The 17090-nt window shown below is 45.4% G+C and overlaps 1 protein-coding gene across 1 annotated transcript in view; it reads left to right on the top strand.

Moving 5' to 3' along the window:
- The first annotated feature begins 8575 nt into the window (after window positions 1-8575).
- Window positions 8576-17090, top strand: part of PLEKHG4B (pleckstrin homology domain containing, family G (with RhoGef domain) member 4B) — a 111403-nt gene continuing 102888 nt past the window's right edge. The window contains 1 exon segment of the mRNA XM_006900176.1: window positions 8576-8920. Within this exon segment, the coding sequence (XP_006900238.1) occupies window positions 8576-8920 (345 nt within the window).

Below are 17090 nucleotides of genomic sequence, written 5' to 3'. Positions count from 1 at the left end.
TGCATCTCTGTGTGAAGGACTTCCCTTGAAATTTCTTGTAGTTTTGGTCTTGCTTTCACAAATTCCTTAAGTTCCTTCTTTTCTGTAAATGATCTAATTTGATGCAGTGTTTTGCTGGGAAAAGGATCCTTGACTGGCAATTGATTCCTTTCAACTTTCTGTATGTTGTTGTTGTTGTTGTTGTTGTTTTTGATAAGTGCCGTCAAGTCGTAGACAACTCATAGGTACTCTAGGAATGAAAGACCTGAGCACTGTTCAGAGTTTCTGGAAGCAAGCCATTTTGGAAGTGGATGCCACTCTTGCTTCCAAGCTTGTTTTAATTGGGAAGCTCCACCAAACACTGTCCACCATGGGTAACCACTGTCATGTTTGGCACATCAGTGTCACAGTGTTTAACATCACAGCAACCACGAGTTACCTCTGTACAGCAATGCACAGACCAGTGCTATACTACTTAGAGGAATGTTTGACAAAAAACAATTTAATCCAAGCCTGTGGGCTGCAGATTAAAATCACCCACCTTGGGCTTGGTAGCATAACTTTCTGTCCACTAAGCCAACAGAGCTCTCTATATTGTCGTTGTTATTGTTGTGAAGTGCCATTGAGTCATAGATGACTCTTGTTTGGAGTGTTGTTGTTAGACTCAGTCTCATAGAGACCTTTTGCACAATAGCTCTGAACCCTGCTCTATCCTGAGCCAATCTTACTGCCTCTGACACATCTACCCTCATTACCGAGTTTAAGGTGTTAGTATATCTTAACTGAGGTCTTCCTCTCTTGCTCTATCCCTCCTTCCTTTCAAGCATGATGTCCTTCTCCAAGGACTGGTCCTCCTTGGCAACATGCCCAAAGTATGTGAGACAGAGCTCCAAAATCCTTGCCTCCAAACAGTACTCTGACACATTTATTCCATGATTTTAAACCATGCAGGGTCCCCTTGTTCTGCTTGGATAATGCTTCATGTTTAGTGAATACACTAATGAAGGAGGAACGTGAACAGTATAGTTCAAACCCAGAGAATGTGCTAACAAGCAACACTTAGAGGCCTTGTATAGCAACACTGTGGATGAATAGGCATTTTGCCATAGTTGGGTTGAGGGGGCAAAAAATAAGGCATCAGCCCCAAGAGAAGGCAGGGCAGGACTTTTTATCTATCAGTTACATGTTACTTAGGCCAGCCTGTCTTCCAACCATTTTCTTCTTACCTGTTATTTGTTGCCCCATGCTGCTGGCTGTGGTAAGTGGCCTTGCTCCTAAGGGCTAGGCTTTAAGAGAGGAGGGGTTGATAAATCCCCTCAGGTTTTCAGGCCCTATAGAAACCATGGACTGCTAGGAGAACAAACAGGTTCATCACAGAGGGTGAAAAAAGGCTGCTCTTTGGAGGCAACCCTTACTTTCTGTATATGCCATCCAATTGTCTTCTAGCTCATATGGTATCTGCTGAGAAATCAGAACTTAATCATCATTTCCCCTTTGTAGGTGGCTCTTTTTTTTTTCTTCATGCTGCATTTAGAATTTGACTATGATATGTCTTTTTTGACTATGATATGTTTTTCTTTTTGGGTCTAGTCTATTTGGTGTTTGCTTTGCTTCTTGAATGTGGATTTTCCCCATTCTTCAAAATACCAGGAAGTTTTCTTCTAGTACTTCTTCCACAACAGAGTAAAAAATGTATATGTACAACCAAGAGCCAATATCATTCTCAATGGGAAAAGACTAAAAGCATTTTCCTTGTGAACAGGAACCAGACAAGGAAGGCCACTATTACCAATTCTATTTAATATTTTATTGGAAGTGCTTGCTAGGGCAATATGACAAGAGAAGGAAATAAAAGACATCCAGATCAGCAAAGAGAAGGTTAAACTATTGCTATGTGCAGATGATATGATAAGAGTACACAGAAAATCCCCAAAGGCTCAACAAAAAACCTGTTAGGGCTAGTAAGCCAATTTAGTAGAGTGGCAGGATATAAGATCAATATAAAAGAATCAGAGGGATTCCTCTACAGTAATAAAGAGAACTCAGAGGAGGAAATCAAGAAAGCAATACCCGTTTATAATAGCCAACCACAAATTGAGATACTGAGGAGTAAACCTAACTAGAGATACAAAAGATTTGTACAAAGAAAACTACAGAACATTTCTGTAAAGCACAATAAAAGACCTAAAAAAATTGGAAAAATATTTCCTGTTCATGGACAGGAAGACTCAACGTTGTGAAAATGACAATCCTACCAAAATCAATGTACATATTCAATGGTATCTATATCAAATTCATTTTTCAAGGAGATAGAAAGAGAAATTTTTAAGATTATCTGGGGAGGAAAGAGATCCCAAGTAAGCAAAACACTTCTGAGAAGTAAAAATGAAGTGGGAGGCATAACACTACCTGACCTCGAAACTTACTACATAGTGGTAGTAACAAAAGTAACATGGTACTGGTACAATGACAGGCACGTAGACCAATGGAACAGAATTAAAAACCTAGAAATGGACTCATGGTCAACTGATATTCACCAAGGAAATAAAACTTGTCAAATGGGGAAATGACAACTTCTTCAACAAATGGTTCTGGCAAAACTGGACTGCTACCTGCAGAAAGATCTAACAGGATCCACCTCTCATAACATACACAAAAATCATCTCAAGGTTGATCAGAGACCTGAAAGTAAAGCCCAAAACCATAAAGTTCATCAGAGACAAACTGGGATCAAGCTTAGAAGCGCTAGTCTATGCTATAAAGAGATTGCCAAATATAGCCAGAAATGCACAATCTGAAGAGGATACAATTGAATGGGACCTTCTAAAGATGAAATCCCTGTGTTAATCAAAACCTTTTCCCAGTGAGGTAAAAAGAAAACCTATCAACTGTGAACAAACATTTGGCAATACCATCTCAGACAAGTGTCTCATAACAAAAGTTTACAGAATACTCCTGGACCTCAAGGAGAAAAAGTTTGACAACCCCATTACAAAATGGGCAAAAGACATGGAAAGAATTTTCACAGAGGAAGATATTCAAATGGCCAACAGACACATGAAGAAATCACTGGCAATAAGAGACATGCAAATCAAAACCACAATGAGATACCATCTCACTCCTGTGTTGTTGTTGTTGTTTAATGCCGTCGAGTCGTAGACGACTCATAGTGACCCTATGAACGAACGGCCTGAGCACTGTTCATACATAGAGTTTCCAGAGGCAAGCCATTTTGGAAGTGGATGCCGCTCCTGCTTCCAGGCTTGATTTAGTCGGGAAGCTCCAGCCAACACTGTCCACCATGGGTGCCCATTACCACTCCAGTAGCAGTGGCAAAATTGAACAGGACAGCAAGTAATAAATGTTGGGGAGGTTGTGGCAAGATACAACCTCTTATACCTTGTTAGTGGGATTGTAAAATGGTATAACCACTCTGGAAGGCAGTTTGGCACCTCCTGAAAAAAAAACTCAACATAGATATTCCATATGACCCACCTATTCCACTGAGATTGTACACCGCTTTAGTTTACTTGGCTCCATAGTCAACAGTCTTGGCACCAGCAGCCAGGAAATTAAAAGGCGCATTGCCATGGGAAAGTCTGCTGTTAGGGACCTCTCCAAAGTGCTGAAGAGCAGTGGTGTCTCTCTGGAGACTAAGGTGCGTCTGATACAGGCCATAGTCTTCGCAATCACCTGTTATGCATCAGAGAGTTGGACAATGACCAAGGAGGATAGAAGGAGAACTGACGCCTTTGAGCTGTGGTGCTGGAGAAGAGTACTGAGAATACCATGGACTGCTAGGAAAACAAATAGATTTGTCCTGGAAAGGGTTAAACCGGGTGGCTCCTTGGAGGCAAGGATTCTGAGGCTCCGTCTAACTTACTTTGGACATGTTGTGAGGAGAGACCGGTCCTTGGAGAGGGACATCATGCTTGGGAGGGTGGAGGGACGGCGCAGGAGGGGAAGGCCCTCTATGAGGTGGATTGATTCAGTGACTGGGATAATTGGGATGGGAGTGTCAGAGACAGTGCGATTGGCACAGGACAGAGCGGAGTTTAGGGCTGTTGTACATAGGGTCGCTATGAGTCGCAGGCGACTCGACGGCACATAACAACAACAACAAGAACAACATTTCACTGTTTAAAATATACATCAAGAAAATGAGAACTGAGAATCAAACGGAGACTTGTACCCAATGTTCATAGCAGCATTATTCACCATCGCAAGAACATACAAACAGCCCAGATGTCCAATCACAAATGGATTGTGAAGTTATGGTACACTCCTACAAAAGAATACTACACAGTACGCAGGAGCAATGATTTAGTAAATTGCTTCCTACCTAACTTGGAACGGACTGGAGAGTATTTTACTGAGTGAACTAACTCAGTCCCACAAGGATAAAATTGGTATTAAACCATTATTGTAGACTAAGTATGACAGAGTTCTAGTGGCCTAGTGGCAAGAAACTGCACTGCAATCATGAAGGCATGCAGTTCAAGGCCACCAGCTGGTCCATGGGAGAAGGATGGGCAATCTTCCCTGCTATTAACTGCCTCTGAAAACCTGCTGGAGAGTCAGCTATGGGTCGGTTCTGACTCTGGTACACAAAAACAAATGAGGATCCCAGGAGGGGACAGTGGAAGCAGAGGAGTGAGGATGGGCCGTGGGTGAGATATTAATGGTGGGTTGATAGGTGGGTGGGGGTGAAGAAATGGGAAAGATCTTTTGTGAAAAACAATGTATTAAAACTTTGTAAATAGGGAGCTCTGGTGGCTTAGTGGCAAGACGCTGCACTGCAATCCCAGAGGTACGCGGTTCAAATCCACCAGATGCTCTGCTGGAGGAGGGGGCAGTCTCCAGTCAGATATGATTTGACGGTACACGTAAAAATAATACAATAAAAGTTAAAAAAAAAACCTTTGTAAATAAATAGTATAAAATAAAAGGCGACTCGATGGCACATAACAACAACAAACAACAAAAGCAAAGGATATGGAGTTTGAAGACAAAGGTTAGTTCCACCAGACGCTCTGCCAGAGAAGGAGGCGTAATATCCTCCTGTACCAGTCAGATCTGATTTGACGGTACATGCACACAAAATAATAATTAAAAAAAAAGAAGAAGACAAAGGTTGGAATCCTCAGTGGTTAACTCTTTTAGGAAATAATTTAGTCTTGCTGTGAAGGAGAATGCAATGTAATCAATCATTTAGGTAACTCAACACTGATGCTGAATGGCCAAAAATACTGATTTGAAATAGTAGTCCTGTGAAAAAGAAAGTATTCGAGCTTTTAAATAAACCAGTATATAAAATAACTTTTATTTAAAAACAAACAAAAAAAGGAAAAGGTATTGATGTCTGAGTATTGACTATACCATGGACTGCCAGGAGAACAAACAGGTTCGTTCTAAAGAGGGTAAAACCAAGCTCCTCCTTGGAGGAAAGGATTCTGAAGCTTCTTCTGACATACTTTGGACATGTTGCAAGGCAGGATCAGTCCTTAGAGAAGGACGTCATACTTGGCAGGGTGGAGGGACAGCACAAGAGAGGAAGACCTTCGATGAGATGGATTAATTCAGTGACTGGGTTAATGGAGGTAGGTTTGTCAGAGACAATGAGGTTGTCACAGGATAAAGCAGGGTTCAGAGCTATTATATATAGGGTTGCTATGAGTTTCAAGCAACTCAAGTACACACAACAACAACAAACAACAACAAGTGGGTAGGGAGTTGCGCTCTTAACCCAAATACAGAAAGTTCAAATCGACCACAGATTTGCTGCTCCAAGGGAGGACAGGCAGTCTCCTCCCAGTGATTTCCTGCCTCAGAAAGCCCACTGACAGGTCTGCTGTGAGTGGGTTCTGACTGGATAGCAGTGGGTGAGTGTGACCGCTAACCCCTGGTGATGCAGCATGCCGTGTGTTGGACTGCCAACTGAAAGCTGGTGGTTCGAGTGCACCAGCTGCTCCATGGCAGAAAGATGGCGCGTCTCTTCCGGTGAAGACAGATGACCTCGGACTTGGTGGAGGGTCACATGAGTGGAATCCACTGGATGCGGGTGGGATATACCTGTGGACATGCCTCCTTTGTTAACAGGGCCTTCTTTGTTGTTAATGAGGGCAGGTCAGCAGAGGACAGGTCCTAAACGGGTCACTGCAAAGTTAAAGGAGCAGCACAAACACAGAACAGCAAGAATGAAGGGGAGAAATAGACACCACTAGGAAACTGCCAAGAAACAGAGGCATGCCAGGGCCACAAAGAGACAGGACCGTCCTCCAGGGCAGGCCAAGGACCCTCCCCTGGATGTCAGCCCTAGATGAGTATGAGCCACGGGTCTGTACCACACGTGGTATCACTACTACAGCTGCAGAGAGGCCTAAGATGCACAGATGGCGCTTTGCTTGTTAGTAGCAGAGCTGGGGCATCCTGTTAGGAGGCAGCCATAGTCACTGTCCCCCATCCCCAGAGGCTTCCCTTTCCATGCTGTGCGTCAGAAGGTGGCTGTGGCTCTCACACGCCAGAAAGCCCAAGGACACTGGATGCTCAAAACCCCCTCCCACAGACCATTCTGTCTCTGTGGGTCTAGCTACATCTTGGTGTCCATAGTCACAATGTGACCAGTTCCAGATGTCCAGGGCCTCCTGGCTCCAGCAGCACAGCGAGGTACTTCCCTGGATCTGCTCTGCTTTGTTCACTGCACAAGTGTGTCCAGCACACACAGTACTTGACAGAAAGTTCCGGGCCTCCCCACTGCCCCTCATTCCCTACAAGGGTCACCAGCTAGGCTGCCTGCAGGTGTTGAGCAGCAGCATTCAGTCCTCCTCAGAGGTGCTCTGCTTGCGCTCTGTCTGTGGGTCCAGCCTGGGTACGAGTGGCCCCTGCTCATTGTGGCCTTTCAGAGTCTCCTGTTCACCCTACCTGCCTTTCCACTGGTGTCCACTTCTCCAGTGAAAGTGAACCCAAGAAGATGGCTAGCTGTTAGGGCCAATCGTAGGGGACCAATGAGTCCTTTCTGAATATAAAGAACATTTGAGAAACTTGTTGAAAGTGTCCAGGATCAAGTAGGAACCAGGCTGAAGTAAGCTCTTGGAAGCCCAAGCAGTCCAGTGTCCCCACCTGCATGTGACTCGGTGATGGGTCCTCTACATACCCTGAGAAGTGTGTGGTGCCTCCATCCTGGAGGAAGTGGCCTGGACAGCACTGGACACTTCTGGATTCCTGCGGGAAGGAGCTCTGGGCAGTGTCCCCAAGAGAAGGGGAATAATAGGTCTGGTGTTAGGGTTCCAGGAACCAGCAGGTCATAAGTAGCCCAGAGGTCCAGCACTGGTCTAGGCCAGGTGCCTAGGAGCTGCATGCAGAAGCCTGTGCCACCTGGCTGTGCTTGGCCAGGACCCAGCTGTGTTCACTGGGCCCCTCTCATCTCCACACACCAGCATAATCCTTCCTGCCTGCTTTGCATCCTGGAGAGATGTAGGATCAGGATGGGAGGCTCCATAGTGAAGGTCATGGGAGTTTTCAGAGAAGGAGAGGTGGTGGAGGTGAGTTCAGTCCACACTTGAGTCTAGGCTGAGTCCTCCACATAGACAGGAATGGGAGTCAGTTCTCCTGCACCAGCTGGAACTACAGGTGGCCTGTCTATACCAGGAGGAGTGGACAATGGGCTGTGGGGCGACTATCTATACTTTGGTCAAGGAGGGGTCCGTCAAATCTGTTGGGGAAGGGGGCGCTGTCTATACTGCCTGGATTAAGGGAGATAGTGTCAACGCCTGTGAGGGTTGGGAGGTGGCTGTGAGGTGGACTTTGGGTCAGGAGGTGGACACCTACCCTGCTGGGGGAGTATGGGTCACACCAGTGAGAGTTAGGGGCAGCTGTCTACACTGGCAGGGAAGGGGGCGACGACCATCTACACCAATTGTGTGAGGTTAGGAGTGGCAGTCTACACTCGGGTGAGGGATGGAGTGGTGGTGGCATCTACACGGGGTGGGGGTGAGAGGGGGGCAGCTGTTTACACTGGGGTGGGGGATGGAGTGGTGGTGGCATCTACACGGGGTGCGGATGAGTGGGGCAGCAGTCTACACTGGGGTGAGGGATGGAGTGGTGGCATCTGCACGGGGTTGGGGTGGGAGTGGGGCGGCCGTCTACACTGGCGGGAACTGGGCTGGCGTCACTGGAGAGGGAAAAGGCAGGCCCGCAGGGAGAACAAAGCTACAGCCGCCCGCCCGCCGGAAGGAGGAGTGTCCGCGCGTCCCGCGGGCGCCACCAGGTGAGGGTGTCCGGGACCCTGCGAAAGCGAGTCCACCTAGTTAGCACCCCACCTCTTGCCCTGGAGGCCGCAAGCTCGGGACACTCATGAGTGAGCGGAGTCCCCACACGGGTCCTTCGGCCACTTCGCCTCAGGTCCAGAAGTCCCGGCTTCCGCAGCAGTGACCAGAGAGGCGCGGCCTCCGGAGGACCCACCCCCTAGTCCGAAACCCGCGCGGCCTCACCGCCGGGAACGTGTCCGCCTCAAAGTGGCCTCCGCGCGCGCATCTGCAAAAGGTAGATTTTAAAGAAGCTCGTTTCTCTCTGAGGTTGGGACAAAGGCGGCGACATCATGGAGCGCGGGGAGCCCGCCTCGGACAGCGCTGGGGACGAGCGCGCGGACGCCCAGGTAGGTGGGACAGTGGGTGGAGTCGGTGTGGGGACCGTCGCGAGGGCCCGAAGTGGGAGGAACGGGGCGGACAGTGTGGGGACCATGGTGCGGGCCCCGAAATGGGCGGGAAAGGGGGGACAGTGTGGGGACCAGCGAGCGGACCCCGAGGTGGACGGGATGGGGGGACAGTGCGCGGGCTCCGAGGTGGGCAGGACAGTGGGGAAAGTGTGGGGACTATTGCGCGGGCTCGAAGTGGGCGCAATGGGGCGGGAGGGACAGTGTGGGGACCAGCGCACGATCCCTGAGGTGGGCGGAACAAGGGGGAAGGTGGAGGGACCAGCGCGCGGCCCCAGGTGGGTGGGACGGGGGGGGGGGGGGTCAAGGTGACGCCCTGGCAGGAGGGGGCCTGCACCTGGCGATTTACATACTGGGATTACCAAACTATGAAGGTGATGTGTTTATAGTCTAGCAACCTTTTCTATGAAACCTTATGAATATTCACGAGAAGAAATGCTTTTCAGGATAGATTTGGTTTTCAGAGTGTGAAGGGCAACAGAGGGGGTGGAGGCTCTGCTAGCGACAGTGACCATGGGTTACTCATTGTCTTAGAACTCACAGAACAACCCCACCAGGCCTGATGCAGCAGGCAATTTTTGTCCCGAAATCTACAGGTTTGCTTGGTGCTGGAATGTGGATGGGTTTGCGCGATGAACATTACCCCATAAACAAGAGGGTGGATTCTGGGCAAAGGCCCCTCAGTGAGGACTGTAGTCTCCTGGGTTCCTCTTGGTCTTGGTGTAGGACTAGATTAAAGGGTGTTTTCTGAGCAGTAATTACACTCCACTCCTGTTACTCAACAGCACTTTTACTTCAAAGGGGTACTTGGTACCTTAAAGTGCTTAATTAAGAATTAAGGCATATAATTTTAAAATTAACCGTACTGGGAGCTGTGCATAGGTTAGGAAATGGCAGTGCTGAAAAGGCTGGGTCTGGAACTCAGGCCCTGAGAGGTGGGATTGCACCTGGTTTTCCTGAGCCTGGGAAACCTCAGCTACTCTCCAGTTCCCTGGGGCCCTGGTACTGTTCTTGCAGTGCAAGCTGGTCTCAGCGCAAGGCTGTGTCTGTGTCTGGTGTGCACATGCACCGATGGGTGTGCGGAGGAAAAGTCCCGTAGGGAGGAGTCTTTGCTTAGAGTCAGGCCCGGTCCTGAGGGACCAGATCCATCTGACGTTACCTGTGACAGGAGGCCATCGGTGTGGCACTGTGAGTCCTAGTGATCTGCATAAAGACTTCATTACTTGTAACTCACTCCAGAATGTCTGGAGAAACACACTACATCCTGAACTTACTCTGAGGCTCTGAGAAATGTGTTCACAGGTCACCTCATTCCTCAGACACAGAACTGGTTCTTTCTTCTGACTCTGGCCACAGAGCTCAGGGCTGTTTGTAAAGAGTCTGTCAGGGTCCCATGGGTCACCTTTCCAGACAAAATCTTGCTTCCTTCTACAGGCAAGTTAAGATTTCCAACAACCTGTGTTATGCAGATGAGACAACCCTGCTTGCTGAAACTGAGGTCAAGGACTGCAGCCTTCAATGCAGATTGAAGCTCAACATCAAGAAAACAAAGATTCTCACCACTGGGCCGATTGGACCATCAGTATGGATGGTGAAGAGATTGAGATAGTTAACAGTTTTAGTTTACTTGGCTCCACAGTCAACACTCTTGGTAACAGCAGCCAGGAAATCAAGAGACAAATTGCATTGGGAAAGTCAGCTGTGAGTGACCTCTCAAGAGTACTGAAGAGCAACAATATCAGGCTGGAGAATAAGGTGCGCCTGATCTGGACTATAGTCTTTGCAATTACGTGCTATACATTGGAGAGTTGGACAATGAATACGGATGACAGAAAGAGAATCGAAGCTTTTGAGCTGTAGTGCTGGAGAAGAGTGTTGAATATACCATGGACTGCTAGGAGAACACACAGGTTTGTCCTGGAGGGGGTGAAGCCGGGATGCTCCTTGGAGTCAAGGATTCTGAAGTTTCGTCTGACATACTTTGGGCGTGTTGCAAGGAGGGACTGGTCCTTGGAGAGGGACATCATGTTTGGGAGAGTGGAGGGGCGGCAAAGGAGAGGAAGACCCTCGATGAGATGGATCGATCCTGTGATTGGGTGGTGGGAATGTGTGTTTCGGATTCGGCGAGGTTGGCACAGGATAGAGCAGCGTTTAGGGCTCTTGTACATAGGGTCCCTATGAGTCGCAAGCAACTGGACGGCACATAACAACAACAACAACACATGATGGGAACTCGGTGCATGCATGTTGACTGACATCTTTACTTCTCAATAATTTGGATAGGTCCGTCCTTGCTGGTACCAAGGACGTTTATTGTGGATCCAAGTAAGATGAAGTTGTTGACAGTTTCAAGCTCTTCTTCATCCACCATGTTAACTATTGGTCCAGTGGTAAGAATCGTTTTTTTCTTGACACTGATATGCAATCTTTATTAAAGGCTACATTCCTTAGTCTTCTGCAATAAGTACTTCAAGTACTCCTCACTTGCAGCAAGCAAGGGTGTGTTATCTGTGTAATGCAGAGTATTGACAAGTCTCCCTCTGATCATGATGTCACACTTCTCATCATAGAGTCCAGCCTCTCAAATAATTTTCTCAGTGTGCAGATTGAATAGGAATGGAGAAAGAATACAATCCTGATGCACACCCTTCTCAAGTGAACAAAGCAAAAGATTAGAATGGAAAGCACTGAGAGTTGGAATTGTAGAATAAAAATGGAAGAACTTGCTCTGCATTTCTCAAGCTGAAAGAATTAAAAAACAAATTTAAACCTCAAGTCACAATATTGAAAGATGCTATGGGCAAAATATTGAATAACCCAGAAAGTGTTAAAAGAAAATGGTGGGAATACACAGAATCACTGTACCCCCCCAAAAAAACCCCAAACCTGATTGATATGTAAAAATTTGTCCTGGAGAGGGTTAAACCGGGTGGCTCCTTGGAGGCAAGGATTCTGAGGCTCCGTCTGACATACTTTGGACATGTAGTGAGGAGAGACCGGTCCTTAGAGAGGGACATCATGCTTGGGAGGGTGGAGGGACGGCGCGGGAGAGGAAGGCCCTCTATGAGGTGGATTGATTCAGTGACTGGGATAATTGGGATGGGAGTGTCAGAGACAGTGCGATTGGCACAGGACAGAGCGGAGTTTAGGGCTGCTGTACGTAGGGTCGCTATGAGTCACAGGCGACTCGACGGTACATAACAACAACAACAACAACAACGATATAAGCAAGAGCCAATGGTAGTGAATGAAGAAGTGGAAGCTGCAATGAAGGCATTGGCAAAAAGAAAGTGCCAGGGTTCAATGGGATTTCAGTACACTTGTTTCACTTAAGAGATGCAGCCTTGGGTGCACTCACCAGCCTATACCAGGAAATTTGGAGTACAGCTGTCTAGCCAATGGATTGGAAAAGGCCCATATTTGTTCCCATTCCCAAGAAAGGTGATCCAGTGGAATGTGGAAATTATCAAACAATAGCATTAATACCACATACAAGCAAAATATTGCTGAAGATCATCTAAAACTGGCTTGAACAGTACATAGACTGAGGGATGAGAATGTGTATGGGGGGATCAATCATGGGGTTGTACAAATTGATGAGTAGTGGGGTGAGGGAAATCGGAGAATCTGGTGTGAAAAACAAAATAATGTATTCAAATTTTGTAGATAAACTAGTACAAAAACAAAACCACTACATAGATAGGAAACTGGCAGAAGTTCATACAGATTTTAGAAGAGGCCATGACACCAGGGATATCATTGCTTAGATCCTGGTTGAAAGTAGAGATACCAGAACAATGTCTATTTGTGTTTGCTTTATTGACTATGCAAAAACATTGACTATGTGGATCATAACAAGCTGTGGCTAACTTTGAGAAGAATGGGAATACCAGAGCACTTAATTGTGTTCATGTGAAACCTATACCTGGACTAGGAGGCTGTTGTGCAAACAGAGAAGGGAAACACTTCATGGTTTAAAATTAACAAGGGAGGGGACCTTACCATCACTCTGCTGCAAGACACCAAGGACTTTGTGGCACGGCCAGCCCAGGAGCACCTTCCAGCCACCGTTTCCCCAATGCCTGCTAAAGACTGTGGCCCAGCCCAGGGATGCTCACACCCTGGTCAGTGAAAGAACCACTGCCTGACAGGTTGAGGGGCTGCAGTTTCAGTGTGGCTCAGACCACAATCCTTCCTAGAGCACTAGACTCCTGTTCCTGCCACCTGGAAACCACCCAGCTGCCACCCTTGCTGTCCAGTGCCAGGAAAACCAAGTATTTTGGCTTTAAACACTGCTATCTAGCTACATCGTGTGGGATTTTTTAAAGCTGAAGCAGAAGAGGCTGAGCGGAACCACAGTTTCAAGAAGGCAACAGTCATCCCGCTCCGGGGATGCACCAATGTACAGGTCCTTCACAAAATATTGCCATACCCTGGGTCATTACAACAACCTAACTTCTACTAAGAAAACATTCACGTAATGTCAAGAAAGCAGCGGTCTGCCTCAATCATCAAGGAAAAAACAAAATAATAAACTTTTGCATTCCAGTCACCAGTTATCATTAACGCATCTTAACTGCATGTTGGCAAATTTTAGACTGCAAGATTTGGTAAAAATTATCAATTTCTTCCTACTTGGCTCCAGCAGGAAGGAGCATATATGAATAATAATAACAATAACAGGTCCTCCTTGTATGTGTATGGTTGTTTAGTGCTGGCAAGTAGAATAGGACTCATAGTGGTGCTATGAAAAACAGATCTGAACCCTGTCTTACCCTGCACCATCCTCACGCTTCTTGTCACACTAGAGCCCATTGCGGCAATCACTGTCAATCTACCCGGTCAAGAATCTTCTTCTCCTTTGTCGACCCTCCACCTTTCCAAACATCATGTGCATTTTCAAGGAACAGCCCCTCCTAGCAACATGCCCAAAGTATGTAAGGCAAAGCCTCATCATTCTTACCTCCAAAGAGCACTCTGGCTGTACCCTCTTCAAGACATATTTGTTTGTTCTTTTGGCCATCCAGCACCTGTTCAGTGCTCTTCTCCAACACCATAGCTCAAAGGCATCAATTCTCCTTCTGTCATCTTTATTCATTATCCAGTTCTCAGATGCATAGCAAGTAATGGGAAAGACCATGGCCTCAGTCAGATGCATCTTAGTCCTCAAACTGACATCATCACTACTCAATAATTTGAAGACATCCCTAACTGAAGATTTTTCCAGTACAATATGTCTCTTTATTTCCTGACTGTTGGTAACAAGGGTGTTGATTGTGGATCCATGAAAGATGAAGTTAACAGTTGGTGAGAATGGTAATCTTATCATGGTAAGAATCTTTGTTTTGTTGACATTGAGATGCAATCCATAGTAAAGGCTGCATTCCTTGATCTTCTGCAACAAGTGCTTCAAGTCCTCCTTACTTTCAGTATGCAAGGTTGTGTTATCTGCATAACGGGTTATTGATACAGCTCTTAGGCCTTGTGTGAAGACTAATTTGCTATTAAAGTTACAATTTAAATTGGCAGTTTGTTGTGTTTGGGAAGAAAATTCTGCTAATTTTTACAGCATGTCTGTTAGTTTGCTATACTGAGATAACTTGTGGGTTGATGTGATACTGTTTACCACTGATGTGTCAAATGTCATAGGGTTACCTATGGAGGACAGATTTTAGTAGAGCTCCCACAATGCGATATACTAGGAAATACAGTTGGCCATCCACTTCTCTTTTTTTATCCCTTAGTCTTTAAATTAACATCCTTCCTCTTTAGGACTTTGGAAAGATCTCTGATAGCAGATACTCTCAATGCGACATGTCTTTTGATTCCTTTATGGCTGTGACCATGGGCATTTACCAGCCCCTCACTTCTTAAATAACAGGGCTTTGAAACTCCTATGAACACTAGAAGACATGGATAGAGTAGTGGTAGAGCCCAAATTGGAAGTCAGTTTAAATATGAAGAAACAATGACAAACATCATTTAATCATTGGAACATAGAATGTACGTAGCTTGAATTTTAGAATGTGTATGGTAGGTCTTTATTTGATAAACAGTCAACAGGGGGCTGGGAGCCTCTTCTTTAAAGCAATTAGGGCCCAGTAGGTGGGCCTTGGTGATTAATAGTCATTTTGGGACTGGAATCCTCTTATTCAAAGCAATTGGGATCCAGAAGCTAGGTCTTTTTTTATTTTATTAACAGTTTACTGGAGACTGAAGGTAGGGAGGGCAGGAAATCTTGAGGTCTCAGAGTTATGTGGGCAGAGTGAGGGGTTAAAGGACTTAGGAAAGATCTAGTGGGAACCAGAAGAGTGAGATAATGGTGGGCCTTGATCAGTGGTCATTAATTTTATAAAACACAATGTATGGAAATGATACTATGATACACCATGTGAATGGAGGAATGCATGAAGCACAATATATAGAAATGAAACACAATGTGTATGAATTTTGTATGCAAACCAATATAAAATAAAAATAATTTTTTTCCAAAAAGAATAGGTTTGAGGCATTGAACACCAATGATTAAAGATCAGAAAAGTTGCAGGATGGCACCAAAGATATTATTCATGAAGAGAGCAAATGTGTTACAGATTCAATAGGTGTAGAAAAAGGATGCAGCCCTTCTGGATCTCCTTGTTTGTTCAAAGCTCCTTGGCCTAAATATATAGGTTTCCCAGAAGCTTGATTAATTGATGCCAAATTCTATTGTTTTCAATGTAATCTATAATTTATTATGTCAACACAGGTGGATGCTTTTGCATACTCAATAAAGTCCATCTTTTTTTACATCTTTTTCTCTGTTTTCAGCCAAGCTCTATCTGACCAGCAATGATACCCCTTGTTCCATAGCCTCTTCTGAATCTAGCTTGAATTTCTGACACTTCTCTGTCAATGTACTACTCCAGAAGATTTCCCTTATATGTAGAAGTTCTTGTGGCATCGTCTGTAGAGAGTTGCACTGCCAACTTAAAGGTGGTGCCTCTGAGTTGGTTCTGACGCAACATAAATATATGAGCAAGATAGAGAGATACTAATGGTATCGCTTGAGACTAGGTCCTCTTGTCAAAACCAGTTAGGACCTAGTGTGTGGGCTTTTCTTATTAAAAGGCCCTCAGGCCTAGTGTCAAGACTGATTTCTTATTAGAGTTACAATCTAAATTGACAGTTTGATGTGTTTGAAGAGAACATTGGACTCACTGGTACAGCATGTGTCTGTCAATGTACTGTATTGAGATAACTTGTGGGCTGCTGTGATACTGAAAGCTATGCCATTGATATGTCAGATGCCATACGATTACCCATGGTCGAAAGCTTTCAGTAGAGCTCCCATATTCAGACAGACTAGGAAGCAGAATTGGCTATTTACTTCTTAAATGACAGGCTACCAAAAACCCTATGAATAGTAATGAGGAAAGATAGAAGTTAGTGATTGGTCCAGATTGGAGGTCAGTCAAAATGAGGAAAAATAATGACAAATATAATTTAATAATTGGAACTTGGAATTTAAGTAGCTTGAATGTAGGAAAACTAAAAATTATAAAAAATTAAATAGAATGCACGAACATCGACATACTAGGCATTAGTGAGATGAGATGGACCAGCTTTGGCCACTTTGAATCAGATAATCATATGGTACACTATGCTGGGAATGATAAACAGAAGAAAAATGGTGTCTCATTCATAGTAAAAAAGTTAATTTTAAATTCTATCCTGAAATATAGTGTCATGAGTGACAAGATATTATCCCTATGCATACAAGTATGACCCATTAATACAACTGTTATTTAAAGATATGCTCCTACATCTAGAGGAAAAGGAGGAGAAATTGAGAATTTTTACCAAATCTTGCAGTCCAGAATTGACTAACATGCAAGTAAGATGTGTTAGTAATTGGTGACTGCAATGCAAAAGTTAGAAACAGTGAAGGAGGGTTGTGTTGTTGTTATGTGCCGTTGAGTCACGTGTGACTCATAGGGACCCTATGTGCAACACCTCTGAACCCTTTGCTGTCCTGTGCCAACCTCATTGTCTCTGACACACTTACCCCATAACCCCAGTCAGTGAATCAATCCATCTCATCAAAGGTCTTCCTTTCTTACGCTGTCCCTTCACCCTCCCAAACATGATGCTCCTCTCCGAGGACTGGTCCCTCCTTGCAACATGTCCAAAGCATGTCAGATGAAGCTTCAGAATACTTGCCTCCAAGGAGCAGCCCGGTTTAACCCTCTCTAGGACAAACTTGTTTGTTCTCCTGGCAGTCCGTGGTATATTCAATACTCTGACACAACCCTGCTTGCTGAAAATGAAGAGGACCTGAAGCACCTGCTGCAGAGGGTCAAGGACTGCAGCCTACAATATGGATTGAGGCTCAATGTCAAGAAGACAAAGATTCTCACCA

This window comes from Elephantulus edwardii, unplaced genomic scaffold (assembly GCF_000299155.1).
Source record: "Elephantulus edwardii isolate Elephantulus edwardi_28Jun2011 unplaced genomic scaffold, EleEdw1.0 scaffold00274, whole genome shotgun sequence".
In the NCBI taxonomy this organism is placed as follows: domain Eukaryota; kingdom Metazoa; phylum Chordata; class Mammalia; order Macroscelidea; family Macroscelididae; genus Elephantulus; species Elephantulus edwardii.
Note: the sequence above shows the minus strand (reverse complement) of the source record. Positions and strands in the feature narration are given on the sequence as shown.